This window comes from Girardinichthys multiradiatus, chromosome 7 (assembly GCF_021462225.1).
Source record: "Girardinichthys multiradiatus isolate DD_20200921_A chromosome 7, DD_fGirMul_XY1, whole genome shotgun sequence".
Taxonomy (NCBI): Eukaryota; Metazoa; Chordata; class Actinopteri; order Cyprinodontiformes; family Goodeidae; genus Girardinichthys; species Girardinichthys multiradiatus.
The window spans coordinates 28,049,354-28,069,121 of NC_061800.1; the positions used below are offsets into that span (position 1 = coordinate 28,049,354).

Consider the following 19,768-nt stretch of genomic DNA (forward strand, 5'->3'; position numbering starts at 1 on the left):
TGTCACCACATCAGTTAGTTGGTTTAAGTCAGTGGCTGAAGTTTCAAAAACAGTCCAGTCTGTCCATTCAAAGCAGGCCTGTAGTATCTGCTTTGATTCCTCAGTCCACTTCTTAACAGTGTGAACCTTGGGTTTGGAAGCTCTTAGTCTCTGTCTGTAGGTTGGGATGAGGTGGATTAGATAATGATCCGAAAAACCCAGAGCAGCCCTGGTAACAGCATGATATGAGTCCTTTAAAGTTGTGTAACAATGGTCCAGTGTGTTTTTGTCTCTGGTGGGACACTTAATATGCTGTCTGTATTTGGGGAGTTCATTTGAGAGCTTTGCGCTGTTAAAATCTCCCAGTATTATGATGAAAGAGTCCGTGTATTTTTTCTCCAGGTCTGTAATCAGCTCAGCAGGATGTTTTTCTGCAGCAGAAGTGCAGCCATACGGTGGAAAATATGAGCCGATTGTTTGTTGACACTGGTACCCTTATTCAGCCTGTCTAGCAACAAATCCCAGAAACAGCTGTTTTAGGGATTTGTTTGCTAATTTCACCAGATCCAGTTAAAGAACTACAGGTTTAGTTTAATTTGAATTCAGTCCAAAATGTAGTGAAATTGCCAAGTTTTTTTAATAAGTGAGCATTTAGTCAGTAAGTCAATAACCAAAATACCCATGAGTAAAATGCTATAATCACATGGTGCTGTGGCAAACCAGAGATAAACAAATTATTTGAAATATGAATCACTGTAAAAATCCCCTACATTTATTAAGTATTGTTAGAATTTTGTTCTTTAGAAACATGGAAGAAGGAAAAAGGTCTGAAAAATATGTTTTTTTTCATGTTTGACTAAATAAATTTTATGACTTTTTCAAGACTACATATGAACCCTAACCCCAAATGGTGGAAGTTCCCTCTGTTTGGTCAAACCTTGGGAAATGTTAGACAAATGAAAGACAAAGTGCTGTCCTGCTGGCAAAAACAGATATTACTAAATACTGACAGCCGGGTATCAACAATTGTGCCACTGGTGATTTTGTTAGAAACAATCGTTTTTTAAGCAATTTCTTTTCTAAAACGTAAATGATTTTTTTTATGTAGTGACTTCTCACTCATAGTTTAGTGTTGCTGTTGCCATCCCAGATGATTTCTGCATGACATTAAGCCCTATCAAATGTTCTGCATTCAGAACAAATATCCTGTCTAGATTTTAAATGCGATTTCAACTAACTGCCAATAAATCCACATTTACACGGTGAGAAAAAAGAATCTCTTGAAATTTTTCCATTAATCAGCCAACTCATAACATTTGCATTTATATCACAAACCCCCCATGCACGGCTGCTATATTTTATACCAACATTTGCTTTTCACGTCAACCTTACCTTATCTTTCCATTTAAAAATACTGCCACTAAATTGCTGAAATGTCTTGGGTTTCTCTTCAAATTCAGGGAGGCTTGAGGAGAGTTTGTAATAAGTGGCCTCCAGGAGGTCCAGTTTGAGAGTACACTGCAGGTCAGAAATAGCATTCGTGAACACTTGAGAACGTCTTAATTTGTCCCCTGTATAAAGCAGATTTTGTTTTGGGGAACACTGAGCACATTTTACTTCATTTACCTCATCATGGAGCTCTTCAGTTTCCTCAAGGTTCTTCTGGTTTGAGAAAGATGGATTCTCAGCATAGGTCTTCATCAGTTTTTCAAGTCCTGCAGCAATACTCAGATATTAGAACCTCATGTGAGTGCTCTATAAATTCCCAAATGAATTGAACTTACCTTCGCAATCTTTCTTTGTTTTTGTAATGCTTTCTTCTAGACGCTGGAGTTTCAGCTTGAGAGCATCTCTTCTTCTTTCTTTGGCCATCAGTGATTTGGTATCCTCCTCCTAGAAAACACAGACATGAATACGTATGTTCATATCAATACAAACCATGACCCTGGTTTAAAATCTATACATGGGTATTAAAGTTTAGTCTTTCTGTCTGAATTGTGTTGATACAACACATTCAAAGTGAGAACTTACCAATTTCACTAGGATTATACTGACTTCTGTATTGTCCTGATATCTTACGCATTTTTATTTAGTTTGAAAAAATGTTTTAAATTATGGTGATTTAATTTTAAAAAAGTAATTTTAAATATATATGTAAGCAGGCTGAAGTACATTATAATACATGCATGAGGCCTTTTTATAAGAACATTTTTACCCCTTAAACCCGTCTTCCTCCTTTACTTTTTTGTCACATTTAAATGTTTCGGATCACTAAACAAATTTTAATTTCAGACGCAGATAACCTTAGGAAAGAAAAAGAGCAGTTATCCAATAAGAATTTTAAAACATGATTTCCTTGCAATTAATCACATTTATGGTTATGTCATTATCACACCTTTAGAGGGACCTGTTTGACAACATGAAGTAAGCCAAAAGATCTCTATCAGTCTGGAAAGGGTTACAAAGCAATTTCTAAGGCTTTGGGACTTCAGTGAAACATGGTGATCTACAATGGACGGATATTCTTCCAAGAGCATATCAAAGACTCATTCAGGAGGTAACAAAAAAACCCAGAACAACATTTAATGAACTGCAGGCTTCACTCACAAGAAAGAGACTGGTAAAAATGGTTTCCATGTGAGAATTCTAAGGTGAAAACCTTGCGGAGCAAAAACAACACAAAGGAGCTTGCCCCAGAAAATTATCCTGATGATCCCCAAGACGTCGGGGACTGCTGACCGAAAAGTGGAACTTTGCATATCTATCTGGTATTTCAGAAAAAGCACATCCAACCAACAGTCAAACATGGTGGTGGTGTCATGGTGTTGGTTGCTGTGCTTCCTCAGCACCTGCACAACGTGCCATGATTGAAGGGGTTGTGATTTCTGCTCCTCACCAGGAAATACTGAAGGCCATCAGTTTGTGGCCTTATGTTCAAGCTCACGTAGGTTATGCAGCAGTACAATGATCCAAACACCAGCAAGTCCACCTATCAATAGCTAAAACAAAAATAAAAGGTTTTGGAGTGGCCTAGTCAAAGTCCGGACTGTGGTAGAATGGTTACGCTATAGCATGACCTTAAACAAACCATGCTCAAAAAACTTTGAATGTGGCTAAATTAAAATAATTCTGCAAGGAGGAGTCGGCATAAACTCTTCCACAGATATCTAAACGACTCATTGCCAATTATTGCAAACATTTAATGGTAGCTAACAGGGGTACAACAAGTTATCAGTTTTAGGGGGCAGTTACTTTTTTACATGGGGATAAGTTGATTTAGTTTTTTTTTCCCGTGTATGAGACACTCTCATCATTTAAAAACTGCATTTTATACTTATTCAGGTATCATTGTCTGATATTAAAATGTGTTTGATCTAAAACATTTAGACGTGACAAAAAAAAAGCATAAACAGAAGAAATCCTTAATGCCAGAAATACTCTTTAACAACACTGTAAGTACAGTTTTGTGGGTATTGTTTTTGCAGGACAAACATATGAAAGAAGATACTGTGGTCAGATGAGACCATCATTGAACTATGTTAAAACATGGTGGTGGGAGTGTCATGCTCTGGGGATCCTTTTCTTCAGCAATGACAAGGAAGCTTATCAGAGAGGATGGAAAAATGGATGGAGCTACATACCTGTCTAAAAATATATTCAGAGTGTGAGCTCAATACTAAATGTCACTTTGATTTTACTAACTGTACTTTTTATAACATTTGATTGAAATTATGATAGTTTTACATCTCCTGGGGTATTTATTTTGATAAACAGGCAGTAAACACACAGCTAAGCTACATGACATGATTGTTGCCAAGTTCTTTAATACAATATGTAAAATGATGCCTGTGTAGGACATGTGCTCTGATCACACAGTTTGTCTTCGAATGGATGAGGAACAGCATCTCTCTGCAGAAAGATATTTGTTTTAAACACAGCATCTCAGAACAAAACAACCGACTTACAAAATAATCAGCCATCAAAAACTCCACTTTGTTGTCCTCAGTTGTGTTGCAACTTTCGTCTACTAGGGTTTGCATGTCTTTATCCATGTCCACTCTTTGAACGGTCTGCTCTATTTGCTTTTGGCCCTGGAAGCAGTAGAGGTAGCCACAGGTTAAAGGAGTCTGTTTGTATTAGTGAACATGATGCTGAGAGGGGTTTCTTACATGCTTAAGGGTTTGACTGAAGGTGGACATGTGGAGGTTATATCTGCTCAAAAGGTTGCACAGAAGTTCAATTCGATGCTTCTCCAGCTCTTGTGTGATCTGAGAAAAGCAGAAAGAAATTATGCCTTTAGTGACCAGTTCGTGTATAATGTCGGTCTTTGATAAAATCTCCCACCCCATAATGAAGCTGTTGCAGAACTGGAGAGCTCCATCACTGCCAGACTTTATCGTAGGTCCATCCTCCCAGCAGCTGTAGGGCTTTATAACCATCACTGTCACCTACAAATTCTATGGGTTGTTTACATCTTTCCTTCTATTTGCACAGTTTTTCCATGCTCTTGTAAATTGTCTGTTGTTGTTTTATGTTATGCACAAATGTACAAGCATACTTTTTACATGTTTTAAATAATCTTATATTTTAAATAACTACAGCATTTTCTTCTTGTGTTGTAATTTAGCCCTTACTGTACAGTCTCTTATTGCTTATTTTTTTATTTTAATATTTTATCTTGTGTGAATCGGCATGCTTCCATTTAGCTTTCACTTTGCTGCTGGTACATCTGAGTTTCCCTCACCAAGGGACAATAAATTATATTTCTATTCTACTCTATTATCTCAGCATGAATTGATGCTGTGGGGCAGCGTTTTCAAAGCTGGGGCTAGGACAACACTGCATTGTGGAATGTAAAGTGGGAGTTCCCATGACTCCAGAATGTAAATTACATTCAAAAATGATTTCTTGTCATATATTGTTGTAGTGATTATTAAGACATTAAATAGAATTATTTAATTATTTATCATATTATAAATTATTAAATGTTTCTGAAATTGATATTCCTCTCATTATATTCTTGTTTAATTGGTAGTGAATACTAGAAGTAACAGATGGAGTTTCAAGCCACTGCAAGGAAGGAAAGATTGATTAAGCAAATTAGAATAATGATGCCATAAGAAAACCAAAAAAACTGCACAGTTATTAATGAACCATGTTTGAGGCAGCAACCAGTGCCTTCCAAAAGTATTCACACCACTTTATCTCCTACATTTTGCCACGTTTAAACAACAAACTTTAATGTATGTTATTTGGATAAGACAAAAGAGTTTTTAATTGTGAAGTAAACAATTAGTATTGCTTTTCACAAAACAAAGAGTGGCAAGAAAAAAAAAGTTATTTTTGAAAGAAAGTTATAAAAAGAAGTGTAACTGTTCTGTACATCACCCTAAACACACTGTTTTTATGGTTGGGGTGGGGGCGAAAGCATCATGATGTGGGGAGGTTTTTCTTCAGCGGGGGCAGGAAAGCGGTCAGAGTTAAAGGGAAGATGGATGGAATTACAGGGCAGGAAGAAAACGAGTTAGAGTCTGCTAAAGACTTGAGACTGGAGTAAAGGTTTGCCTTTCAAGGAAGGACAATGATCCCAAAGATGAAGCAAGAGCTACAATAAAATGGTTTAGATTAAATCACAAAATGACCCAGGCAAAATCAAGGGCTAAATTCAATTGAGATAGTGTGGCAAGATTTGGAAATTGGTATTTAAAAGCATTCTTAGTGCACTCTGACAGAACTTGAGCTTTTTTGTAAACAGGAATGGGTAAAACATTCAGTCTCCGAGACATACTCTAAAGACTTGTAGCTGTTGTTGCAGTGAAAAATAAAAACCCTCAATTTTGGGACATGTATTGTAAACTTCACAATTATGCATTACCTTGTGCTGGACATTAGTATTAAAATCCCCCAAAAATGTTTGGTTGTAAAGTGACAAAATGTGAAAAGGTTCATGGGATGTGAGCACTTTAGCAAACACCATTAATACCTAGCTTTGATTTTTCCTTGCTGCATACAGTTAAAGTCACAGATTACAATGGATTGACAGCTTGAATTAGATGTCCAAACATCTAAGAACTGCAAGATCTTACAGGTCTTTGAGAATCTAATAAAATTATTCGTTTTTTCTCACTGATTAAAGTTATTCAAGCTAGATAAAAGTATAAATTCAGTAAAGGTGTTTTTTCCACCTGATAGCAGTTTTTCAGTGTGTTTTGCCACTTCAGTCGCATCTGATAACCTTCCATATTGACGGTGTAGTAATGTTCATCCACTCGGGACTGCTGCTCTGCTGACTTAGTCAGCCTGGTAAACATCTGCAGGGAAAACATGGAAAATTGCTATCTTTAACAATCACATTGACAACCTTTGCAAAAATGATTCTCTTCCAAATGTTTTCTGCGATGAAAGCAGCTTGCCAACAGTCTTCTGTACCTTTTGTTTTTCTTTCTCCGTGCTGATGTGCTTGTTGTTCTCTAGATAGTTGAAGAGTGCCTCGTGTTCTCTTGTCAGCCCATACAATCTCTTTTGTAGCTGTTTTAAATCAGAGGACACCAGAAAACACATAAAACGTTATCGGTAATATATCTTGGAGGTGATAAAATATTACCTCCAAGATAAATCCAGAGCTTCATCTTATTGTGAATAAAACGTTGTGGATCTGAGGTGCCCTAATTTTTTTTTCTTTAGGACTGGTGACCTGAATCAGTAAACAAACAAGTGTGACATAAGTTGAGTAATTATTTTAAAGCAACTGTGAGCTGTTTCAAAGAGAAAATGTCAAAAAAGGCCCGAAAGGAGGAGCAAAATCTTTAGTAAAAGTTATTTATAAAGCACCCTGAAGACACTGTATAAGGTATGGTTGTATCAGCTAATGCTCCATTCCTTTGAAGTGAAGATGTGATTTTACGCTTCTGGATCACACATGCATTTATCACATCTGTGATAATGCTAAATCCGACCAGTTATCCTGAAAGGTTATACAGGGTTAACATCACAAAGAGTGAGGTTATAAAGATTGTAACAATGACCACACCTGAGTTAATTCATATGTAAATAAAGGAGGGATTAAACTTTAAACTGTGCTTTTGTCATTCAAGGTTTCTCTCTATTGTAACAGAATTTGATGAATTATTCAAGACTGCAGATGAAACCTTGACAAAGTTATGTTAGATAGATTTTTAAAAACCTTTAATGACCTTTCTCAAACTATTTAAATTTCTTTTTAAACTGTGTGACTTAAGTGAAGCGTTTCTTACCACAGGCTTTTTACAATAGTTTGCTGGAATTTTGGCCCATTCCTCCTGACAGAACTGGTGGTTATGAGTCAGGCTTGTATGCCGTCTTGCTTTTCAGCTTCGCCCACAAATTTTCTGAGATTAGGACACTCAAAACATTAACTTTGATTTGGTTCTCTCATTATTTTGTCATTTATCAAATATAAATAATTTTAGTAATGTGGGTAAACTGCTGGTTTCAATAAAAATTGTATCAAGCATAACAATGCTTGACACAGACTTACTTTGCATGTTAAGTTTTAAATTTCTTGACTGAATACTTAAAAGAGATTCTTTGGAAGCTCTGTATGGACAAAGCATCTTCTCTCCAGAAAACAATAGTGACTTAGGCTTTAAGAGCTGTATCTAAATGAACCACAAGTCTTTAGGAAAAAATGTCCATTGAACTTTGACATTAAGCTAGAGGGTGTCTTGCTCAAGGACATAATGACTGAAACAGACAGAGCAAGGGTTCGAACTGGCAACCCACCAGTTACAGGACGAACCACTACCACTGTCACTGTGGCAACCACGGTCTTCCCCATGGGGTGGCTGTGGGATGATTCATAAGTCTGTCTTTCTGACAGCTGAAGCTTGGGACAATGATCCCAAACACACTACGAAATCTAAAACAGAAAGACTGTAAAAGAAAAGACTCAAGGTGTCGCAATGGTCCAGTTAAAGTCCAGACATCAACCAGAAAGAAGTGCATGTGTGAAGAGCTGTGCAGACATTCAAAATTACTTTATTAATCCCAAAGCGAAATTGAATGTTGTTGTAACTTATACTATATGTGTTTCTTCAAAGAGTTGTTGTTGATGCCGAAGGCTGTGGGCAGCATGGATCTCCTGAAGCTGTCTGTACAACAGTGGGTCTGAATTATCTGTAACTGAAGACACTGTTGTTGTAGGACAGTCTCATGAAGAGGATGCTCAGGGTTCTCCATAATGTTCTTCATTTTATGAAGAATCCTTCTTTCCACAATGATCTCCAGAGGTTCCAGAGGAGTCCCCAGAACAGAGCCAGCCTTCTTTATCAGCTTGTTGAGCTTTTTAAGTCCCTGGTTCTGATGCTGCTTCTCCGGCAGATGATGGCAGAAGAGATCACACTTTCCACAACAGACTTATTAAAGATATGCGGCATCTTGCTGCAAACACCAAAGGTCCTAAGCTTCCTCAAGAAGTACAGTCTGCTCTGTCCCTTCTTGTAGACGGCTTCAGAGTTGCGTTTCCAGAACAGTCTGTTGTCCAGGTGAACACTGAGGTATTAATCCTCCTCCACCACTTCCAGTTCTTCTCCTGTTTTTTGTTTTCTTGAAATCTACAATGTTTTTTTTGTTTTGTTCACTTTCAAGATAAAATGACTGTTTCTACGCCATGTCGCAAAGTGATCCAACAGTTCTCTTTACTCAGGCTCTTGTCCACCTCTGATACATCCGACGACTTCTGAGTCATCTGAGTATTTCTGCAGATATCAGGAGTCTGTCTTGTACTAGAAGTCTGAGGTGTACAGAGTGAAAATGAATGGTGAGAGTACAGACCCCTGTGTTTATGCCTGCCAACCTCTGGCCACAGACTGGGCTAATTTTCCTCCTCCTCTAAGGACAAGTTTATGCAGAAAATGACAACATCATTTTATTGCTGCTGAACTTGGTGGTAAGATAATAAATAATGGGGTGTACTTAGTTCCTCCCATGACTGCATTTCAGTCATGCACACCTTTTGCCCTTGTCACTGCCAGTTGCCTCTAAAATTTCCAATGAAGTAACCACACCTTGCTAGTTTACAGCCACACAACCGTTTTATGGCTTAAACCTTTTACATTTACACAGATGATTTTATCTCTGCAAACACATTTACTAACTCATCTGCAAATTCTTGTTTTCAATAAGAGTTCCTACCTTGAGTTGCTCATTCCAGTTAGCTGTAAAACGTTTCCCAGTCCTTTCAATGGCGTTGTCAAGCTATCAAAACAAGGAGTCTCTGATAAATATCAGATTATATTTGGAGGTTAGAATAAAACATTTCAACACAGAGGGAAACAATAAATTACATACAGGCCTTTTTCTTTTGGCGTGTTCATCTAAGACTTGTCGTATTTCCACAGTGGCCTCTTGGTGCAATGCATTTCCTAATGTTCTGAAAATAAAACATCATACAATATTTACCTCCCAATTTCCTCAGAATTTGTCCTAATGTGAGGTCAGGCCATGCTACAAGGTTAATCCAGGGTCAAATCTACCTGTGTGCATCTGCTCTTGAGTACATCTCGTCTGACACTTGACACCAGGCGGTGTAGGTGGAACTGTGAGGTGAGCCAGCATGAAAAGGTTAGAGCTGTGGGCTAATTAACCCGACACCTGCTCATGTTTTGATCACTTCTACATGCTGGGTGCATGCTATTTCCCATTATACTATTATTACTGTACACCACATGGCAGCCTGCGTCCTGGTAGTGGACATGTTTGACACCAAACAGAGAAAAGCAGTGCTAATTGAAAACTGTGTCACTGTGTCTCTTACTTTTTTGACATTCCTTGGCATGCTTTGATCAGTTTCCCTGCCAGCTTTGTGAGGCCTTTGGAGTAAGTAATTTCCAGTTCAGCTCTAAAAGTGGGAAAGGTTGCAGCAAAGGACAAAGACAAAAGTGAGTTCTGTACCTATTTAAATGTGCTTTAAATGCAAAAATGTATTGAGCCTACCTCTGCTGAAATACTGTTATAAGTTCTTTAAAGAAGAAGTCACCATTTTTTGAATATTGCTTGAAATTTTGATACAGTTGGTTATACTGAAACACCAGAAGACATACTCTATGAGATTAAGTCAAAGGGGCAAGAAACTGTGATTAGTCCAACATCAGGTTGTATTTCAATCCAATGCTTTGCCTCAGTGTATATTTAAACCAAACATCGACCTTATATTAAAGTTAAATACTCACAGAGCAGGAGCCGATAGGGTCCTTCATCTTAAGGCTCAGGCGGTTTATGGACTTTGAACCTGGAACTTTGAACATTCTCCTCCCAAAGCCAGTCATGCGGAAATGCCCTGAGCTCTTCCTGGTGCCAAATACACAGGAAGATTCCAGGAGGAGGGCCAAAAAGGATTTACAGATGTAAACTAAAGCTAGATGGCTAATTAGTTTACAATAGATGCATCGGCAGGGAAAGAAATCATCAATACTATTCTTCTTTAGTAGTAGATCAACAAATTGTATTAATGCTTAGTAAAATGTTTTTGTACAATATTTAAGGTTTGGTTTGTTTAAAGTTGTGGGTCATTTCAAATGGGAGTTTGAATAATAAAAACACTCCTTTTTATTATTTATTATTTAAAATAATATATATTTTTTCTGTTCTTAACATGATTATCACTAGAAAATGGTTTTCATAATAATTACTCTACTACAAAGTGGTGCTTGTTGTTAAGGGGAAGGAAAATGATGTGTGACTTTTAAACGTCTTTAACCAGTAATAAACTTGCAAACGTGTCTGGAAACATTTTTGGCCTGCATGTGTTTAAGAAAAATAACACGAATGAACACCACCCTGAATAGACCACCCCCACGATGTAGCATGGGGGTGGCAGCATCATGGTGTGGTAATGTAGGATGGACAGGGAAGTTGGTTAGAAATGATGGCAAGATGGATGGAGCTAAATTGAGGGCAACTCTGGAATACAAGCTATTAGAGGCTGATGAGCCCAATCAGTTAGATAGACTACAAGCATGTCTTGAAGATATAAAAACTTGGATGACTCTAAATTTTCTTCTTCTAAATTCAGACAAGACAGAAGTTGTCGTCTTTGGACCGGAGTGTTTAAAAAAGAAACTGCTGAGTCATTCACTTAACCTGGATGGCATTAAATTGACTTTCGATAATAAAGTAAAAGACCTTGGTGTTATTTTTGATCAGGACATGTCATTTAAATCCCATATTAAACAGATTTCTAGGATTTCCTTCTTTTACCTCCGGAACATTGCCAAAATTAGAAATATCCTATCAGGGGGTGACTCTCAAAAACTAGTCCATGCATTTGTTACTTCAAGGCTGGACTATTGTAATTCTTTACTATCAGGATGTCCACTAAATGCAGTTAAAAGCCTTCAGCTGATTCAAAATGCTGATTCAAATTCAAAATGATCTAGCTCCATCATACATCAGAGATCTGATTGTTCCATATGTTCCTAAGAGGACATTTCGTTCTCAGACTGCAGGTTTACTGGTGGTTCCTAGAGTCTCTAGAAGTAGAATGGGGGGCAGATCCTTTAGTTATCAGGCTCCTCTCCTGTGGAACCATCTCCCAGTTTTAGTCCGTGAGGCAGACACCCTGTCTACTTTTAAAGCTAGGCTTAAAGCTTTCCTTTTTGATAAAGCTTATATTTAGAGTGGCTTAGGTTATCCTGAGCTATCTCTGTTGTTATGCTGCTATAGGCTTAGGCTGCTGGAGGACATAATGACCACTTTCACTCTCTTCGCTACATTCTCACACTACTCTCCAATTTTGCATTATTTGCTGTTATTTCAGCTTTTAACTTTATGTTCTCTCTCTTTTCTCTTCCTAGAATCTACACCTGGCCTGGCTCTGTGACAGCATTCTGGAGGGGGGCATCGTTCAAGCTTCTACTGGCAACAACTTAATGCTCACCTTCTACGGATGATACACTCGGCCCTGTCTTTCAGTGTTTAACCCTTTCTGTCTCCTAGATATAGCAATTGACTGAGCTTTTACTGTAGCAAATTATATGTGCTGTCTTTCAGACTCTAACCTTGAAAACTGGCTCAGAGTTTATCTGTTCTTTCTTTCTAGGTGAAACGACTAAAAGCTACATCCATTAACATTTACTTTTCCTTCCCATAGAAAGTACTCCTGGATCAGTGCTCCTGTGTTCTTTTTGTGTCTCTGCTCTGTTCTCTCAAACCCGTAGGTCGTGGCAGATGGCCGCTCACACTGAGCCTGGTTCTGCTGGAGGTTTCTTCCTGTTAAAAGGGAGTTTTTCCTGTAGTTGAATTTATGCTGAATACAAATACATAGCACACTGTTTAGCATACCATGAATATTGAAAGGTGTGCTTTACAATTACGTGCTGCCTTGTGTTAGTCTATCACATAAAATCCCCCACTAATACATTGATGTTTGTTGTTGTAATGTGAGAAAAAAATCATGGGGTATGAATATTTTTATAAGCACTTTAAATCCTGGTAATGTTCTGACTCTTTATTAGGCAATCGCAGTTAATATCACGCTTCTTTTTACATACACAAACCAAGCCACATGATTGAATTAATTGGATTTTTTATTATTGAATTATTCAAACAACTCATATCTACCTCATGAGAGGACAAACTGCCTTTGTAATTTAAGGATTACCAGAAATGTACGAGAATACATAACAAAATGATTGGATAAAGGATACAGCATCAAGCCATATCTGATGCACGCACAGATACTACTGTTATTGACATCTCATATACAAACTGAGTAAAGAATGTATTTCCAAATGTGCATAAACTTCAGATTATTATCCATTTGTCAGTAATAACAAACTCACGGTTTTGGCAAATCTTTGGGGGTGTAGCAATAAAAATGAATCCGGCTAATACTCTGACGTTTAGGTCTTAAGATTATGTCAATACTGACATCAAAGAAGAAAAGATGTATCTCTAAAACTTGTAAACAACTGCATACAAATTAAATAACAAAGAAAGAGACAAACATATTAGAAAACACCCCCTGCAGCGTGCCGAACTGCTGTAAGTTAATGTAGCATGCTTCGACCATAAAATGAAACGCTGTCGTTCATTGGCTAAATGAGTGTGTTGTACTAATTCCTTTAATTTGCCAGTGAGTGCAGTTTAATGCAAATATATAGCTGAAGGGAACAAATTGCACAACAAAATTAGTAAAGAACCAATGACAAAACTGCATTTACATAAATCTATCAATAACTTACACAGATGAGATGTTCATGTCTCCAACATACACCTAAATTCACACTCCCACATACACACATACACATGCTGACACACAGATAAATGGGTAGGGTCTGCAGCATGGCTCCATTTGCGTGATATTAGCTCAGTCAGTGTTCGTCAGGATACGGGACTCCTGTCAGGTAGCCGTTGGTCCCATTTTTGTTGGTCCCATTGGTGGTGCTGCTGTGGTGCTTCTGACTGGGAGGGGGGCTGTCCTCCTCATCAGAGCTGGACTCGATGTCACTACGGTCATCTTTAGAAACCTGCAGAAATTAAATGCTCATTTTAAAGATTCAATTTGTCTAATTACATTATTTTTATTTGTTCTGTTATATGTGGTAGCCATGTGTAACAGGTACTGTTCGAAATATTAATTCACTCACTATGTTGTGTTTACTATATAGAGGAATATGGACTTGACAACTGGAGTCCTACTTGAGATTCACTGTACTTTATGATTATGCATAAATATACACCAACATTTAGCACAAAACATGAATCTAAAAACACTGTGGAACTCAGTGTCACAAGTGTTTTCACCCTGGCAGTTCATTTAATCTTTTATTTATTACAATTAATATTTTATTTATTCCCACAAGCTTTAACTGTAGCTGTAACTTGAATATTTCTAGTATTTTACATATTTTTAAGTATGTAGGTTGTTTAAGGTGTAACTGTTTTTTGTGCAAAATTTCACAACCGACATACTTTATTTTACTTTCTTTTTATCATGACCTCATAAATATTACTATTAAATGTCTAATACCCACAGATGGTACAGTTGTAGCATGTTTGCTAGTAGATAAGTTTAAATTTGCAGGAAAAGCTTAATTAACCATTTTTCTATATCTCAAATACTAATGTGTTAGCATTACGAAGGTTAGCATATAAGCTTTAGCATCATAATGTAAGCTTTACCATTGCTACTATAAGTGTCAACATTGCAAATGCGAAAGTAAGTGTTAGCATGTTAATGTATGTGTTTTTAGAGTGTTTATGTAAATGTTAGCATCGCTAATGTGAGTGTTAGCATTTTAAAGTATTAGCATGATAATGTAAGGGTTGATATTGCTCATAGATATGAACATATAGATGTTGCCTTGACTGCTCTGGTTTGCTGGAACAACGCGTCACTGCAGCCGCCATCTTAGTATGGCTGACCCTTTCACCTCAGTCTGTTGTAGCAAAGGGCTGTCTACAAGTAAAACAAATAATTAATGAAGTACCGTATTTTCCGCACTATAAGGCGCACTTAAAAACCTTTAATTTTTTCAAAAAATGACAGTGCGCCTTGTAATCCGGAGCGCCTTATATATGGATCAATTGGTTAATTGGTTGATCCATACTGGTTGTACGCGGCGCTCTGTCAAAATATTTCAGTACGACTGGTAAACTACAAAGCCGCACCGCTTGCAGCATTACGGCTACCGTAGTCAGGGGTGTCGCCGATGTAATAGTGGTAAACACCTGTACTGTGCTTACTCCTAGTCCAACACCACTTGTGTGTGTATAACGTTTGAATGTACTGTTGTAGGAATTGCCTGAACTATATGGGATTAGAAGCTCAGTGTGTGGGGTGTATGTTTCGTGTGTGTGTATGGAAGATGTTGACATTACTCCTCCGGACAGAGGTGGCGCTGTGTGCTGCCGTAGCTGAGAATCAAGAGTGAAGGAGTGACGTCGGTATTATTGTGTGTGTGGGGTGGGTAGAGACGGCGACCGGAGCAGCGGTGTATGAGTCTGTAAGCCCTGTGTTGCAAAGTCATTAAAAAGAACCCCGAATCTCGTCAACAACTCAGTGTTTTGATGCTGTTTCTTCATGCTCAACTCAGCAACGTATGAGTGAGGGAGTTAACCCCGAGGAAACTAGTAACTTCGACCCTGGAGAAAGCGTCTCCCCTGTGTCATCAGACTACGGTCAGGGGACAGAAACAGGAAAGGTTAACAGTACTAACGATTGATTTAGTGCATCAAACTGTTTCTTTTACATGTTTACTGAATCAGGGAAAAGTTCCCTTTCACGTTTTAACTAACGTTTGATTTCAACTTCAACTTCATAGACTCCAATGCATTCCTAACGTGCGGTTGGCTCTATTCAATAGAATTCTATGTAGAGGAGACCTTACCATGAGAGTGAATGGAGTTATCAGAACGCTGGTTTGTAGTGTATTAATAAAGTTTGACTGACTGACTTATCTGACTGTTTTGTTGACATTCTTTTTAGCACAGCTCCATCTAGTGGATGCATAATGCAACCCCAGTCAAACGTTTGACTGCAGTAGCTTCTATTCTACGCGCCTTATAATCTGGTGCGCCCTATATATGAAAAAAGTTCTAAAATAGGCCATTCATTGAAGGTGCGCCTTATAATCCGGTGCGCCTTATAGTGCGGAAAATACGGTAGTTTTTTTCTCTCATGCTGCAGGTCTACTTTTAGTTCCCATCTCAAAACAGAATGGGAAGCAGAGAACTCAGTCCTGTCCTGTCTTGCAGAACAAGCCCCCACCCAGGTAATGTCTGAGGGACACTTTTAAGACCAGGTTTTTAAGACAGGAGCGAAAGAGTGAATGAGTGAGTCGCTGTACTAGAAATGAGTTAGGTTTTGTTGTGCTGGATTTAGTTACCATGTCAGGGATTCTTCAGTTCTGTTGGTGCTCCTAGGCTACTGAGTGATTCTTTTATTAACAGCTCATTGCAGGGAGGGAAAGGGGGAGTTGAGTTGCTTTTCCCATAGGTTAATAGAGTGGTAAGGTTGAAATATCAATATAAATACACTTACAATAGTAATTGCACAGTTACATGTTGTGTAAATTATCTTCTTTGTATTTGGCTTGCTAGCAATAGCAGAGAAGAATCAGGGGAATGAGTTAATTGAGACAATGAATCATGATTCTCGAGTCAGTAAAGAGACTCACAAGCCTTGAACAATTCATTCTGGACTCGCACAATACTAATCTCTGCTCGCTCGGAATGGGGAATGCATCTTCTCCTGCTATACTCGTGATCTATTAATTCTGACTGTATTGTATTATGATTGGTTTAAATTAAACTGTATTTTAATAGTATTAAATCTGGCTATTCGATTATAATGTATTGCAATCAACTGGAAATATTTTTGACTGAACAATTTTTTATAAAAATGGTTACAAATTGGATTTTGCCTTAAAGTGCCGGTGGCATCAAATTTTCAAGTATTTTAACAAGTAAATTTATGCCACTGAAATGAACAGTTGTTGAGATAACAACAGTTGTCATACATTTCACTAAAAAGGCCTTTCCAGACTACTACTTTGCGATTTTGTTGCACTCTTTTATGACATAGAAGGGGAACCCCAGCACCTAAACTGACTGCTGCTACAATGGTCAGCAACACAGACAGTAGCGAAGAATCTTTAGATATCTTTCAGTCACTATCAGAGAGATGCAGCAGAGTCAGGAGAAGGAAGTCAGCTGTCATCAGATGGCAGAGCACAAGTGCTGCTGCGTGCGGATGGCCATCTAAGATTTGATCAAACTCTATTTTTTTTGGATGCTGGAGCACGGCCGGAGTCAATATGCATGAATCATACCGCACCACCAGGAAACAGAACAAGCACAACATCCAGATTTTTAAAACAATTCACTAAAGACGGACTAGATCTTGCTATATTAATAAATACACCCGTACATTTATATATACACGTGTGTATATTAGCAGTTGTTAACATTAGATCAATTAAATCAGTTACAGGGTTAGCAATTAAACATAAAATTTACTAAATTAAGCAACAAATATAGCTTTGATGCACTCAGTGTACTCACCCATTGTAGAACAAAACACATGAAAATATCTGGAGTTTAACATCTGCGCTTTGAGCAGTTTAACTGGTTTAACTTCCCGAATTAGTTTTGCTTCCGCATTTATCACTGGCTTTTATTGCGCAATCTGCTTATAATTCTTGGAGCTCCTCTGGGCTTTGCGGCGGACGTAACAGGTGTTACGTCGATTCGCGTTTCCCCATCAGATACGGTTTCCCCAGCGTCTCCTTGCCGCTCACGCGGCAAAAAAGGCGCGTGCTTGTTGCAGGCTCGGAACCGTCGCGCTGTGCTCGCGCCACAGGGGAACTACGGTAACCCTGAAAGCTCAAATGTCGTGTTTCGGAGAAGTCGATATACATTTGTTTAGCTAGTGTGTTGTTATTAGATAAAGTAATATATCATCATTGTATAGATAGATGTAAATATAACGACACATATTTATATACACACACAGACGTGTAGAGAGAGAGTACAGATCTCTCTCTCTCTTTCTCTCGTTATATTTACATCCATCTATAAAATGTTGATATATTAGTTTATCTAATAACAACACACTAGCTAAACAAATGTATATCGACTTCTCCGAAACACGACATTTGAGCTTTCAGGGTTACCATAGTTCCCCTGTGGCGCGAGCACTGCGCGACGGTTCCGAGCCTGCAACAAGCACGCGCCTTTTTTGCCGCGTGAGCGGCAAGGAGACGCTGGGGAACCCGTATCTGATGGGGAAACGCGAATTGACGTAACACCGGATTGGACCGGAGCAGATACAATGTTAATCCAGTAAAAACAGCACTGAGTGAAACAACTAGAGGCGAAGCTGAGCAGCAGCAGCAGATACAAGGGATGATTGAAGATCTGAAGACACTACCTGGCGTCTCATTTTTTTTTTTTTTACTTTATATCAGAATCTTTAGAGAAACATTTGTTTAAATATAACGTACACCTCTGTAATGTATCTTATTTTAATAATAATAATTTCAGATTTTTATTATTAAAAAATGTATATATATATTTTTTTTTTATTTATTAAAAATAACTACCGATATCAAAAGTATCCTTGTTGATACTTTTGCGACAAGGAAGTGTTCCTAACTGCTGAGCCGTGATCCGTTTAGCAAGAGAAAAATAGTGCAGAATAAAGGCTGCTGTCATAGCATAGCTGCCACCACCAGCAGCAATCCATCGCTGTTTTTAACACAATTTGGCTTCTGCCCAGACCGTTTACCATTGACGCTCACACAATGAATGACCGGACACTTCCTCTTTCAAGTCGTTTCCGGGCGACTTTGGACTTGCAACATTTAACATCAAAATATGCTTATTTTTTGTCACAATTGTCTTTTTATCACGTCTTTAATCCTGATATGTCAATTATTGCCCAATTTCTTCAATATTAAGATGTTTTCTATCAATTTCTGCATTTCTGGGAAAAGCGTGTCACAGGCACTTTAAGATGCTTGTTGTAAATTTGGTGCTAGGACTGACCTCAATTAAATCTGATGCAAAAAATCTGGGAGGTATTTGTTTTGATAATTCCCCAGGTTATTAGTTTTATAGAGTATTAAATGTAGCAAGATGGCGTTCTTTAAGAGAAATACAAGTGTCAGGACGTGAACAACGGACGAACCCAGAATGCAGACTAGCAGGCAGCATGACGGTAGGTGAAAAACAATTTAATAAAAAACAAAAACTCACTCACAGATGGTGACCGCAAAAACAGACATGGGCAGGTTGGCAAGACAGACTTGGCATGATGAAAACGCAAGACTTGAGCATGATTTGAAAAGATATTTCCGCGACGACTAACAGATAAGGTGTGTATATACAGGTCCTTCTCAAAATATTAGCATATTGTGATAAAGTTAATTATTTTCCATAATGTCATGATGAAAATTTAACATTCATATATTTTAGATTCATTGCACACTAACTGAAATATTTCAGGTCTTTTATTGTCTTAATACGGATGATTTTGGCATACAGCTCATGAAAACCCAAAATTCCTATCTCACAAAATTAGCATATCATTAAAAGGGTCTCTAAACGAGCTATGAACCTAATCATCTGAATCAACGAGTTAACTCTAAACACCTGCAAAAGATTCCTGAGGCCTTTAAAACTCCCAACCTGGTTCATCACTCAAAACCCCAATCATGGGTAAGACTGCCGACCTGACTGCTGTCCAGAAGGCCACTATTGACACCCTCAAGCAAGAGGGTAAGACACAGAAATAAATTTCTGAACCAATAGGCTGTTCCCAGAGTGCTGTATCAAGGCACCTCAGTGGGAAGTCTGTGGGAAGGAAAAAGTGTGGCAGAAAACGCTGCAAAACGAGAAGAGGTGAACGGACCCTGAGGAAGATTGTGGAGAAGGGCCGATTCCAGACCTTGGGGGACCTGCGGAAGCAGTGGACTGAGTCTGGAGTAGAAACATCCAGAGCCACCGTGCACAGGCGTGTGCTGGAAATGGGCTACAGGTGCAGCATTCCCCAGGTCAAGCCACTTTTGAAACAGAAACAGCGGCAGAAGCACCTGACCTGGGCTACAGAGAAGCAGCACTGGACTGTTGCTCAGTGGTCCAAAGTACTTTTTTCGGATGAAAGCAAATTCTGCATGTCATTCGGAAATCAAGGTGCCAGAGTCTGGAGGAAGACTGGGGAGAAGGAAATGCCAAAATGCCAGAAGTCCAGTGTCAAGTACCCACAGTCAGTGATGGTCTGGGGTGCCGTGTCAGCTGCTGGTGTTGG

General features: G+C 38.4%; 2 protein-coding genes across 5 annotated transcripts in view; both read right to left on the reverse strand.

Annotated features, from left to right (window-relative positions):
• The window catches only part of nostrin (nitric oxide synthase trafficking), a 14,084-nt gene extending 3,830 nt beyond the window's left edge, over positions 1 to 10,254 (reverse strand). For both annotated transcript variants that reach the window (XM_047371116.1, XM_047371115.1), the window contains exons 1-13: positions 10,188 to 10,254; positions 9,952 to 10,037; positions 9,773 to 9,856; positions 9,492 to 9,554; positions 9,307 to 9,388; positions 9,151 to 9,213; positions 6,409 to 6,507; positions 6,165 to 6,290; positions 4,149 to 4,247; positions 3,945 to 4,070; positions 1,764 to 1,872; positions 1,606 to 1,694; positions 1,372 to 1,497 (exon numbers count right to left, since the gene is read on the reverse strand). In XM_047371116.1, coding sequence (XP_047227072.1) covers positions 1,372 to 1,497; positions 1,606 to 1,694; positions 1,764 to 1,872; positions 3,945 to 4,070; positions 4,149 to 4,247; positions 6,165 to 6,290; positions 6,409 to 6,507; positions 9,151 to 9,213; positions 9,307 to 9,388; positions 9,492 to 9,554; positions 9,773 to 9,856; positions 9,952 to 10,037; positions 10,188 to 10,214 — 1,179 coding nt within the window. In that variant the 5' untranslated portion in view covers positions 10,215 to 10,254. The remainder of the gene's footprint in view (positions 1 to 1,371; positions 1,498 to 1,605; positions 1,695 to 1,763; positions 1,873 to 3,944; positions 4,071 to 4,148; positions 4,248 to 6,164; positions 6,291 to 6,408; positions 6,508 to 9,150; positions 9,214 to 9,306; positions 9,389 to 9,491; positions 9,555 to 9,772; positions 9,857 to 9,951; positions 10,038 to 10,187) is intronic.
• Positions 10,255 to 12,524: 2,270 nt separating this feature from the next.
• cers6 (ceramide synthase 6) overlaps positions 12,525 to 19,768 on the reverse strand; it is a 33,704-nt gene continuing 26,460 nt past the window's right edge. For all 3 annotated transcript variants that reach the window (XM_047369594.1, XM_047369593.1, XM_047369595.1), the window contains one exon: positions 12,525 to 13,484. In XM_047369594.1, coding sequence (XP_047225550.1) covers positions 13,329 to 13,484 — 156 coding nt within the window. In that variant the 3' untranslated portion in view covers positions 12,525 to 13,328. The remainder of the gene's footprint in view (positions 13,485 to 19,768) is intronic.